This window comes from Drosophila mauritiana, chromosome X, assembly GCF_004382145.1.
Source record: "Drosophila mauritiana strain mau12 chromosome X, ASM438214v1, whole genome shotgun sequence".
Taxonomy (NCBI): Eukaryota; Metazoa; Arthropoda; class Insecta; order Diptera; family Drosophilidae; genus Drosophila; species Drosophila mauritiana.
The window spans coordinates 16,258,235-16,270,435 of record NC_046672.1 but is presented as its reverse complement, the minus strand read 5'-3'; the positions used below and the strand labels follow the sequence as shown (position 1 = coordinate 16,270,435).

The 12,201-nt window shown below is 46.1% G+C and overlaps 2 protein-coding genes across 6 annotated transcripts; both read right to left on the bottom strand.

Moving 5' to 3' along the window:
* Positions 1 to 35: 35 nt before the first annotated feature.
* LOC117147506 (TNF receptor-associated factor 3) lies at positions 36 to 2,052 on the bottom strand. 4 transcript variants are annotated; one of them, XM_033314414.1, is made up of 5 exons: positions 2,000 to 2,052; positions 1,059 to 1,487; positions 595 to 1,003; positions 425 to 540; positions 36 to 366 (listed from the first exon to the last, which is right to left on the bottom strand). In XM_033314414.1, exons 2-5 carry the CDS (start codon positions 1,410 to 1,412, stop codon positions 58 to 60), a joined length of 1,188 nt encoding a protein of 395 aa, XP_033170305.1. In that variant the 5' UTR covers positions 1,413 to 1,487; positions 2,000 to 2,052; the 3' UTR covers positions 36 to 57. The 4 variants fall into 4 exon arrangements, with proteins under 4 accessions (XP_033170305.1, XP_033170302.1, XP_033170301.1 ...); XM_033314411.1 differs by having other exon boundaries at positions 1,059 to 1,463; positions 2,000 to 2,029; XM_033314410.1 differs by lacking the exon at positions 2,000 to 2,052 and adding an exon at positions 1,559 to 1,920.
* Positions 2,053 to 2,592: 540 nt separating this feature from the next.
* LOC117148259 (probable phospholipid-transporting ATPase IF) lies at positions 2,593 to 10,253 on the bottom strand. Of its 2 annotated transcripts, none has more exons than XM_033315565.1 (10): positions 9,854 to 10,253; positions 6,963 to 7,170; positions 6,771 to 6,896; positions 6,091 to 6,637; positions 5,594 to 6,008; positions 4,781 to 5,529; positions 4,220 to 4,716; positions 3,304 to 4,117; positions 2,920 to 3,246; positions 2,593 to 2,855 (listed from the first exon to the last, which is right to left on the bottom strand). In XM_033315565.1, exons 1-10 carry the CDS (start codon positions 9,887 to 9,889, stop codon positions 2,642 to 2,644), a joined length of 3,933 nt encoding a protein of 1,310 aa, XP_033171456.1. In that variant the 5' UTR covers positions 9,890 to 10,253; the 3' UTR covers positions 2,593 to 2,641. The 2 variants fall into 2 exon arrangements, with proteins under 2 accessions (XP_033171456.1, XP_033171455.1); XM_033315564.1 differs by lacking the exon at positions 9,854 to 10,253 and adding an exon at positions 7,742 to 8,553.
* Between the last annotated feature and the right edge of the window lie 1,948 nt (positions 10,254 to 12,201).

Below are 12,201 nucleotides of genomic sequence, written 5' to 3'. Positions count from 1 at the left end.
GGCAATCCTCAATGGGATTCTTTCTTTTTGGATCCCGGACGGGGGAGTACATGGGTTTTATTTCAAAACTCGAACCTCGATGAACATGGAATCGTTGCGAAGATAGTTGCGGCTGGTGATCACCTTGTGTGGTATGTGAAAGTACTGGTTGCTCTGGATGAAATCATCGCTCTTCTTGCGCACAAAGATGGTCTTCACATAATCCTCGGCATCTGCCGCATTCGTGCACTGATCCCGGATGATGATCTCGGCCTGGAGGCGGCAGGGCCAGGCCAGTAGGGGATCGTACTCCCCGGATAGGACGTTCAAGCAGGCGATCATGTTCCTGCCCTTCCAGGTGCCCTTGCCATTCAAGTATATATCCAGCTGGTAAAGGGTTATATATATAAATGGCATATCCAACCAAGATGCGACCTCAACTCACACGTAGAGCATAGCCAAAGGCTTTATTGGAGAACATGGCGCTATGGAGAATGGTGTCGTACTGCTTGGACTCTTCCAGTTTTTTCGAGTAATCCTTGATGCGCCAAATCAAGTGTCCTGCACCGGGACGGCATTATATATTTAAGTAACTATATTAGACCAAAAACATACCCCTTATATTCTGGACACTGGCAATCCGCTGCTGCATGGCCATTTGCGTCTCCAAGTCCGATATATTCTGCATGGTCTGGTGAAGTGCTCGATCCAATTTATCGCAACGCTCCTCCGTTTCGCACACAATGTTCTTCACATTCTTCACCTCGTAGTCCAAGGTGGCCTGCTTCGACGTCACATAGTCACTGTTGCCCAGCTTCGTTTTGATATCCTCATTGATCTGCTGCAGGAACTCCTCGATCTGAAAGAACTTCTCCCTGTTGAGCCGCTCGTTCTCAAAGATCAGCTCCTCCAGCTTCAGGATATTGTCGTTCAGCTGATTCTGGTGATAGGTCACGTCCGCCGAGAGCTGGTTGACCAGCTTTTGGGCCTCATCCAGCCTGGACTCCACTTGCTCCTTCAAAGACTTCGATGGAATGTATGCATAGTGGTTATATTCGAATAAAGTAGCATCAACTAACCTGTGTGATATCACAGCAGTACTGGACATCCAGCTGGTTCTGTTCGATGGCAAATGCCTTCCGATTGGTTTCCTCCTCCATCTGGCGGCGCAGATCGTCCATCGCCTTCTCCGTTTCGCGGGTCCAATCCTCGACGACCTGGTTCTGCTTCCGTATGTTGCCCACATCGGTGATGAGATGCAAACGCTGTCGTATCTCCTCGTTGAGAACGGACCGTATGGTGCCCACGTCCTGTTCGATGACCAGGAGACGCTGATCCGACTGCCTATCCAGGCGATCCATGCTGACACTCATGCGCTGCTGGCTGCTCAGATTGTGCTGGTTGCGTGGACACTCCTTCAGATGGGATCGCATCCGGATGCGTGGGATGAAGGCCTGACAGCCGTTGGGACACTCCTCCAGCACCTGGCCGCAGTGGATCAGGTGTTCCTGCAGTCGCACCCAAAGGGGAGTAATGTAATAGTAATCAAAGGTGGACTGAAAAGTTGGACGATTATAACCGTGAATGTCTGGGCATCGAACCATTCGTTGCAGAAGAGGCACGACGACTTCTCATACTTGACTATGGTCGTCGATTTGGGCTGACTGCCGTTCTGATTCTGATTCTGATTCTGCTCGGCTAGATCCTTTCTCGACGACGACCTGGTCAGTGACATTATATTGAATGGGGAAAATCAAACTTTGGATCGGCAAAATCTCTGGCGCTGCGAGTACCGCCCTATGCACACTAAACTCAGCCAAAAATGATTAAGACTTTCCTTGGGCATAGTCATACGCGACGCACACCGACATGGTTCAGATATAGCTTTGCACATGTGTTGGCATTAGGGCGTCCATGGAATCTATACGACAACCTCGAACTGATAGCACTGCCATTTGGTGCGATTACCACTATTTCGAAATGCGAGAGCAACCACCACCGAATCGTATTGACCACTAACTTGGCGAACTGCTCTACGTCGACCGGGAAAACACAGCCACCGGAGTATCCACCAAAATCGTTAGCGTCGTCACCAGATCTTCCAGCGACTATATGCCCATATGTACCTGCTAAATGCTCCTATCTCATATCTCCGCTTGTGCAAACATATTCGGAATGCGAGACAGATATCATTATCAATGAAAAAAACGGGCCCACAATCAAAACTTTGTCCAATGCAAATGGTAACGACGCCACCAGCCAGATAACAGTGTGGTGGGCGGGAGTGGTCGTGGGCGTGGCACTGGCAGTGGGTATGGCCGACCCAACAGGTGCCCTACGTATGTACATTTATTGACTCGCCCTACTTTATGGTATCGAAAGTGGGGCATTCTCGAAAACCAACCATTTCTCCAAGTGTAGATGCACTTGCTCTCAATAAGTCGCCGAGATTATGATAAAAATGTTATCAGCCCAAAATGTTGTACTCCCAGTTTGATTGCGATTTCAAGGTTCTCTTTTGGAAAGTTGGAGATACTTTCCTGCCAGAAATCAAACAATAGCAAACGTTCAACAAAAATTTGTTTATCTAACAAAAAAAAAAGAGTGTATATATAGGGAAATAAATAAATTAGGGGTATAAAAACTATAGCCTAATCGACGATTACAAGTATGTGGACTCGAACTTTTCGCGCATCTTAAGTTTCCGTTGTTTTCCGGGGAAAATGCTGAAACTCTTTATGTTGAGCGCCCTCTGGAGCATTCGGATGGTGTAGTCGGGTACCAGGCAGGCCACACAGGTCAATATGATCCACAGCCAGACCGGCAGTGAGGCCAACAGATTGTTGTAGGCCCAGTAGATGTCGGTGTCGTAGTCCCTGCAAAAAAACATATTATATTGGTTTAAATCTTAAATGTAATTAATCGAAGCCATGGACTCACAGATTGATAACGTTGTAGATAACCGTTGTGACTATAAAGCCCAAAATGGAAATGATAATGGTGAATATGTACCAGAAGGACAGATACATTGACTCCAGCCAGAGCTTAAGGTTCACGACCACCACCACCGTCCAGATGAGCAGGGTGCCGAAGCAGGAGAAGGCCACCGTCTGTCCGTAGTTCAGGATCACGTTGTTGTAGTAGAAGAGGCAGAAGGCGAAGTAGAAAATGATGACACTGTGGTAGATGGCAAAGAGGACCCACATCAGGAAGTACGGCCAGTGGAGCTGCTTGTTGTCCGTGTTCTTCTTGTAAAGCTGTGGCGTTCTGTTCAGGTTGCACTTTAGGTAACATCAATTATATAAACAATTTAACCCGTGTTACCTCATCAACTTCTCCTCGGTGTACGGCTTCTCGGAGATAGCTATGAACAAAATGGGCAGCGAGGTGTATATCACATTGTACAAGGTGAGGAACAGCGAATCGTAGACGGAGGACGAGGAGAACAGCGTGTGGAATTGGAAGAGGAACATGATGCCCATGAAGACGATGTTCTTGTAGAAGAAGTACAGCACCAGCAGGGACAGTCGCACACTGTGGTAGTGTCCATGGACGAGGAGCAGTCTCTTGAGCATGCAAAACTTGGCGAAGGCGAAGTCGGCGCATCGTGCCGCCTGCCTGCCCTCGCGTCCCATGATGCCAATGCCCACGTGAGCCTCCTGGATCATTGACACATCATTGGCGCCATCGCCAATGGAGGCCGTGTTGTAGTTCTCGTTGGACGACTTGATCAGTGACACCACTTCGCTCTTCTGCAGCGGACTGAGGCGGCAGCACAGGACCGCCGTACACTTGACAGCCACGTCCCGGAACTCCGAGCTGGCCTCTGCCAGGGCCACGCCCAAGCTCTTGCCGTCAATGAGAAGGGCGCACTCCTGGCCAATACCGAAGATGATCTCACGGTCAAGTGCGTTCAGGTGCAGCAGCATCTCCTCCCTATTCTTGCAGTCCATAATGAAGTACTTCTTGGCATCGGGTGGAATGTGTCCGCAGGACAGGGCTATATTCAGGGCTGTCTCCACCTTATCGCCCGTTAGCACCCAGATTTTAATGCCAGCCGCCTGCAGGGATACCAACGTATCGGCCACGTCGTCCTGCAGGGCATCCTCCACAGCTGTCGCACCGAGCAAATCCAGATCTGTGCAGGGGCCAGAAATGTATAAGTTGGTTTCTAAAACTAAAAGACTTGGCGCCCAACGTGGGGCACGAAGGACTTGTGAGGAATGTCACTGGTACTCACTGCTTTCAATTTTAGCATAGCACTCCTCGCTGAGCTGCTTTCGATTCTCGAGTGAGCTGTTCGCCTGTGCCAGCTCCACGAGGAAGTCCTGGTACTCCTCCTCGCTGATTAGCCTCCTGGCAATAGCCAATGTACGTAATCCTAGTCGGGCGAAATCACTTATGTGGGCGTCCGTCTTTGTGACCAGCTCGGCTGAACTGTTGGCGCACAGTGGAAAGACATAGCTCTCGGCACCCTTGGTGTAGATCCACTTCTTGCCCTCCGTATCCCGGACTATCACGCTCATGCGCTTGCGATCCGACGTGAACTCCAGGACATGGAGACGCTGGAAGGTCTCTTCCCTGGGCTTGGCGAACGGTCGCTTGTAGTCCATGTGGGGCGGGACGATGCGCACGCGGAGCGTTTCGTCATCGTCGCCGGTGTAGACCATGCCCAAATTGGCACACGCCTCCACCAAGGCCTTCTCATCCGGACTGGAGGCCTGATAGTCCAAGGTGCTGTGGAAAGGGATATCAAATTGAGATGTTTCATCGAATTCTGGATTTTCTTTCATTCGCTTACAATATAAAGTCCCGGATTTCGTTCTTCCGGCGCTGTGATTCAGCCCGCACCAAAATGGTGGGCTGTCGGGTGAATGTGGGCGCGGCGTAGGATTCCCGAGAAGTGGTGCTCGGCGATCGAAAGAGCACACTGGCGGGCGGGGTGCTGGCCGAAACCGGGTTTGTGAGGTAGGCATTGGGCGCGCCATAGGAGTGGGCCCTTCGGTGACCCGGCGCCTGACCACTGGGCGCTTCCCACGACTGTTGCAGATCCTTCTCTGAGGTAGACCGTCGGAATTGCAGCGAAATGGGTCGAAAGTTGGGTGTGGGCTCCACTCCGTTCGTGGCCGCATTAGGGTCAGTCTGATTGATGTTCAGATCGCTGGCGGCGCCATTGTTCATCCGATTGGAGCGCGCAAAGTTGGGACTCCTCTTGACAACCACCGGACGCTTGCGACGCTCCACGCCATAGCCGTCGTCGGAGACCAACAGTGGATTGACATCGGATGAAATGGTCGTTGAATTGAGCCCATTGGGATGAGCCGACACCGAGTTGTCGATGGTGTGGCCCACATTTAGCTCGCTCTGCTGACTAGCATTGTGGCTCTCCTCGGTGATGTCCGAAATGGAGTACATCTCCGGCGGACCCGACTTAATCGCCGTCACCGGCTCCCGTTTGGCAGTGCCCGCATCCGCCTGTTCCAGAGATCCGGAGGCCACCTGAACGGTGTGGCATATGGACAAGGCCTGGAAGAAGACGCGCTGATTGGCCTGCAAGGACAAAGGACAGACATTGAGGACAGAAATTCAAGGTAAGGCGTCGGAAGAGACTCACGGAAAACTTATTGATGTCCAGGAGCGCCTTGGTCTCCTCATCCTCCAGCCGCGTCTTCTTAAAGAGGAACTTGCTACCATTTATCGAGCACTGCTGGAAGTTCATCTCGTTCTTGGTCAGCGTGCCCGTCTTATCCGAGAACAGTATATTGATCTGGCCCAGTTCCTCGTTCAGATTGGAGGTGTTGACCACGCACGGCTGATCGGTCTCATTCTCGTAAAGCTCGAGGTCCCACTCCATGAACCAGCTGCCGATGACGCGCTGCAGCTCGATGGTCACGTAGAGGGAGATGGGTATCAGGTAGTTGAAGAGGATCAGGAACGACAGGTAGTCCTGCAGGAACTGCTTCACACTGTAGCTATCCGTCGCATCCCCCAGATAGAACAGCTTGGGTATCACAAATAGTTCGTTGTACCTGCGGATCAAATACGAGTGGGTTGGATTGGATTGGATTGACCCAATTTGAGAATATATATGCAGTCCAAGATTAGGCCCACCTCTTCAGGAAGTAGAGCAGGGTGACGATGGCGATCAGGGCGACCAGGATGACGATCAAAAAGCGATTGATGTACGTCTCGCTGGAGGCGTTCTTGTTCCGGGTGAGCCGGCTGTTCAGCTGCAGCTTGGAGATCATGCCCGTGTAGACGGCGCAGCCGATGACGCACTCCGTGTTCTTCACCCGCGATCCGCGCAGCAGGACATTCTCGGCGGACAGCGGGAGCACCCGACCCTCGCCGCCCTTCAGCTCGATCTTGCCATTGAAGCTGTACAGATCGGTGGTGGGGCTCTCGCACTCGATCATGCCCAGCTTGTGCATCTCCGGCAGGTCGACGGTGGGCAGGTCGCGCGGCACCATCAGCGTCTTCAGGTTGGACTCGCCGTCCAAGTTCGCCGTGGTGATGAAGCACTTGCCATGCGGATCGGTGGACCGCAGCAGCACCAGATCGCACGGCACATCGCAGTCCCGCTCCACGACGATCAGTTCGCCGGGAATGACGTCCTGCGACTTGATTATCGCCTCCTTGCCATCGCGGATGACAGTAACTGAAGTTTTCAAATAGATACTCATTAATTGGCATAAATTGAATTGAATTGGTAGCAAGATAGCTTTTCCTCTGCTAAATTTCCACTCTTTTCATAAGAAACAAAGTTGGAAAGTTGACTTTCTTTCACCCACCTGGCGATGAATTGACCACATTATCGGTTCTATAGCGCAGGATATCTTCATATCCTTGTTTAGCGGCGGTCACAGCAATTACAAATACCAGAGGTAAAAGTGAGGTCATTGGGGACACTGGACTATCTGCGAATAGATAAAAGATATATATAGTTATTTATTAAGAAATTGTTGTTATATTTGTATATTTACCAATCAAAAGTGATATTATTGTCATCACCAGGAAGTAGAAATTCGCAATGCGGCGAAATTGCTCCAGAAGATTTTGTGGCAGGAATGTGATAAGCGTGTATTTGGTGGACTTGATGCGATTCTGGCCCTTTGGCCTTTTCTTTTTGACATCCTGGGGGCCACCGATTTGTATTTGCAGCCAATCATTTATTGTACTAACTCTGGAGCCCTGGAAGATAAAAAAATGACATACGCTTAACTAGAGGCCATCGTAAAACGTTGATTGAACAACAAATTGGTAGACATCTAGTGATAAGAGAACTCGAATTATCAGTGCATTCATGTGTGTTTGGCTAATGAATCAGCGTCCATTTTTGGCCACTGCCTGTGGGCATTGTTTGTTGAATTCCGCCAAATGTTTATTATTAAGATTAATTAACTTATTTCAACAGAAGAATGTCCATATGACAAGTAATAGCTAAAATGATCGATAGAAAAGCGCATAACTAAGCAAAATTTGTATTAAATTGCAGTTGGAAAAGATTCACATAATATTCAGATAAAGCAATAATATAATAAATAAATATAATCAATATATGCATTAAACTATACTTGGTTGGTAAGAAGCTTGCGCAATCGCTTTGCAACCTAAGTAAATATCACGCATACGCCACATAAGCCAGATGTAATCTTATACTCAAAATTGATAATTCCAACTGCTGACTTTCTTGAAATAGTGACCAATAGACACTACTGGAGTATTATTCCTTTGCCAAAACCCAAGCCCAATCCACACACACCTTGTGCCAATTCCATAGGAAGGCGTCTTTGAGATGAAAGGACTCCTGTTCTGCCCACGGCGTCTGGCGATGGGCGCCCAGGCGATCTATGCGTCGAAATCCGCTCAGATGGTCATGGCCAAAGAAATTCATTGTTCACCATTCCAGGATGGGCGCATTTGGTAGCGGTGTGACCACGGACGCGCCCGATCATCGCTCAAAAAGATTTTTCCGGACAATGGAAAGCAGTTTTCCTTTTCTTTCTAGTTTTATATTTTTATGTACGACAATTCTCGTGTTTTGGCGCAATCACATTTTCAAACACCTGCTTGTTTATGCGGTCACTCGTTATTTGGCTATTGTTAATTATTGTTTATTCATCGACATTCGGTCGCACAAACATACATACATATGTACATAGGTCTTGTATGCACAATGAAGCGCGTTTTTATGGATGTTTATTTCAGTCGAACTAACTATTAGCGTTAGAATGTTTGAAACGAAGTGCTAATGGAGTTTAATCACTTTTACAGCGCAGCCAATAACTTTAGGCACTCGAATAGGGTCCACCCTAATGCACATACAACCATTTGTATATTTATCGACTTTTTCTCAGCACACTTAAGTGTATAACCTTAAAACGATGTTAAGTGGGCAATTTTAACACTTCAATTGAACAGTTCTATGGTGCACGTCCACGACCATTGGTATCCACAACGATTTTTTTTTTTTTTTTATGGATTTTTTATAGATTTGTACTATATATCAGTGGGTATTTGCATACGAATTTACATATGTAGTTAATATCCAAATGTACTTCACACACCGCACTCGCTATCTATTCCATATCACATCATTCAATGTCCTTCCGAGATACATCTATGCGTAGATCTATCTATCCAATGGATCGCGAGAGAGCCGCGTGATGTGCGCCAGTGCCAAGCCGTTCTCACACTGAGAATTCGATCTGCATTTCTATGGCTATTCGGATGGCGTACCTATACCCGTACCCGTATCCATACCCATGCCCATTCCCATTCACAGCTTCAAAAATCGGTCGTACGGCCCCACAGCTTCACATTCAGCTTCGGGCATCCAATAAAAAGCTCGAAAACTTATTGACGTCGCCAGTTCAAGTTTGCGATATACAACGACACATGAAGAAATTCAGAAATTCAGACATTCGGCAACTAATAGGTTCAAAGTGCATAGTTAATTTGGCGTATTGTCAATTCGATGACGTCCCACACAAATCAAATCTCATCAAATTCAATTGCTTAAGATCTTGCACTGACTTTCTCATTAAATAGCTTTAACTCAAAGTATGTTTTATTGTAAAAGAAAGTTAAGTTTTGAAAAACATACGTTTATGTACTTGAAAGCAGTTGTTTATCTATCAAGCAAATAAAAAAGAATTCTATTGAAAAGTTTAATGATGGTAGATTACGAAATGAGTAAATAAAGTACGTTAGTACTAATACATTTCACGGAGCCACAATGAATTCTTAATAATATTTTAAAACGACAGCAATTGTCATTTAAAAACCTTTTACTTTTGCGTATGTTTATGCTTAACATAGTAGATTTCTATAAAATATATCCAAACTTTTCATAAAAACTCTCTTAAGTAATTGAATATGTGCCTTTTCAGAGATTCTTATGTTAAAAACATAAGCTTTTCCATAAATTGTTTAAATACTATAACAATGCAAAGCTAACGCGTCGTATACGTAATTTCTGTACACTGAAGAATGACTCACACGATGTCACAAGTAAATGTGTCGATCAGTCAATTTAGAAGAAAAAAACCCAAATATTTTGAAAAACCAAACATTGGTGGAGATTAAAAACCAATTGGAAAGTCTCCGGATTTCCAAACCATCCAGTGAATCGTGCGATGGAGTTCCAAGATTATAAAGTTGCAATCCACTTTATCTAAGCGACGCTATCTCTTTCTCACTCGCATATCGACAAACGACGTTGCTTTATAGCTGCTTATCTAATATATAGAAATTCACTGATGGATATGGAGACACACTCGCATACATACATACATAACTGAAGAAAACCTTAACACTGTTCACTGTTTGTTCCTGTCGCTATTACACAACACCGAACGTCGGGAGGACTCACCCTTTTCTGAAACAGTCGCTCGAAGAACTTGCCCATGATGATCCCTTGACTCTATCCACTGCGCTGGGGCTTCAATCCTCACGAGGTTCATTAACAATTGTTGGCAGTTCTTGGGGACAATGTGGCACCGACGCGAAACAATAGCATAACTGACTAAAACTGACCGATTTCTGTATCTCTCTAAAATACTTCGTTACCACGAATTCGTCGTATTGCTTATCGGTAATAACAGTTTTTTTTTTCCCGTTTTTACTTTTTTTTTTTTTCTTTTTCGAAACCAATAGCCGACTAGCCAGGTAATCTCTTCGCTAGATTCCGATGAGTAAGGTATTTCCGATCAGTTTCGAATAGCCGAAGCTCGCACACTCTCGTCCAGGATAGACCAATCCTCTCCGAGGTGGGACAAATGAGTGTTCCATCGAGTTACCATGATTGTTGCACTCGGTACGTCATTGTTATGATGGTACGTACGCAACTCACTATCAGATAGTTGGGAGTGCAATGCATTCGAGTCTTTTGCTTTCGGTTCACAGCGAACAACGTGCACATGCCAAAACGTACTTGCCCAACTGATAAACTGATATCCGTGCAAGAGCACCGGGTCCATAATCCCATATCCTCACCCAGTATATTCTCTTCTTGGAGCAGTCAGTGCCGGAGCTCTCCGGAGCAGCGAGACCCACCCATATCTAACCGCCTATATGTAGACTGCCAAAAAACTGATAAGATTATGGGTATATCTTGGTGGCGAGCACCTCAGCTGACTAATCGACGGTGGCCGGGGTACATTTTGAGCGACATTTGGATGGCATGTTTCCCACTTGGGTTGGGTTCACTGTAGCGCAGAGCGAAAGATATATACGTGTATATCCATCCAGCCGTTCGTCACCATGATCGAGGTAAATTTCTATCCAAACTCAACATCTTCTCGTCACTTTACGGTCCATAAATTTCGATAAGAGATACGGATATCGACGACATCCAGGGGGGAGTTCTTTTATCACAAAGCTTTATCACCTTAAAGGCCACATGCACTGGAGAACGATGGCTTTACACGACCACCTTGTATTTCACAATTTAATTAGCGTATTAGGTCTTAAGTCTTGGGTATTTGAGATAGTTTTGTAAATGAAATAGTTGGTTTTCTAAATATTAAAACATAATCACACACACAGATAAAATTTGTGCAAATTTGTTGCAGAATGTAAAAATATTCGAATGCCAGGATGTTTTCCTAGTTGAAATATCTGGGCGATGGGCAAACCTACCATTTTTCTGGTGACCAAATTGTGCTGAAGTGCTGAGTCGTTTTGCACCCGAGGTCCTCTGGCCAAACAAACGGGTAAACAAACAGCGAGCTTTGCGGGCGAAATCAAATATATGTACAAGACCGCTATGGATCACAGATATAATATATATAGACTTCTGTATATATACTATACATATAGATTATTGTACACCGAATCGAAAGGAAAGAGAGACCTTCCACGCGCAAACTGATCTATCGGCAAACTGTCGAAGAATTGTTGATACCGATACCACTAACAAAGTCGCCATACACATGGGCTAGCCTGACGGACCTTTCCATGCATGTTCATGTATATTATATATATATGCATGTATACGCAATTATTTATTCCCATAGCCAAACCCATACCGTACCCATATCGCACCCAGGCCGGGGTCTAACCAACTTTTAGATATCCCTAAATGCGTTCATAGCCAGTGCATTGCACTCTCCAATAGTTGGCAGTACCACGCTGGCCCATACGATCCTCAGAGCTACACTCTTCGCTCATTTTTTCTTTATTTTGTAATATTTTTTTCTTTTTTTTGTTTGGTTAGAGTTCACATTGGGCTCTCGCGAGCGAATAAGCCCGCGGTTTTGCCATTAGTCGAAGAGATAATGTCGATAACAACAATCTTATCGCTCAGCATTGAACGGACTTCACATACGAACACATATCCGTCGGGGCTTACGGACAAGCCTATCTGAAATCGTGCAACTTCCACCTTGACTCACTCATCCCAAAAGCGAATGTTCCATGACCGATGACACTTATCACGGGCCTCAACATGAGTCAAAGGTGAGCTATTCGCGAATGGGATTAACACTATGTGATAAGAAATGAAAGGAACTTAAATATCACAATCCTTTCTATGTTTCATTTTGGTTTAAGCTTTCATTTCTGAGGAGATATAAAGTGAGTACTGTAAGTTTTAAATGGCAAACGTATGATATGATAACCAATAACCGAATATGATAATTACATGAACTTTGGAGTCATAGAAAAACTACCCAGCAAGAGGCATTCGTGGAGAATCAAGATCTTAAGCATGAGCTAGCA

Bases quoted from the DNA above. Each gene is read 5' to 3' on its own strand.
- LOC117147506 (XM_033314410.1), bottom strand. From the start codon at position 1,714: ATGTCACTGACCAGGTCGTCGTCGAGAAAGGATCTAGCCGAGCAGAAT. The intron at 1,488-1,558 runs GTTATAATCGTC...GTGCGACTGCAG, and splicing joins TCGATGCCCAGACATTCACG to GAACACCTGATCCACTGCGG. The intron at 541-594 runs GTATGTTTTTGG...GTCCCGGTGCAG, and splicing joins CAGTGTCCAGAATATAAGGG to GACACTTGATTTGGCGCATC.
- LOC117148259 (XM_033315564.1), bottom strand. From the start codon at position 7,873: ATGAATTTCTTTGGCCATGACCATCTGAGCGGATTTCGACGCATAGAT. The intron at 6,009-6,090 runs GTGGGCCTAATC...TTTGATCCGCAG, and splicing joins CTGCTCTACTTCCTGAAGAG to GTACAACGAACTATTTGTGA. The intron at 3,247-3,303 runs GTAACACGGGTT...CAACCTGAACAG, and splicing joins ACCGAGGAGAAGTTGATGAG to AACGCCACAGCTTTACAAGA.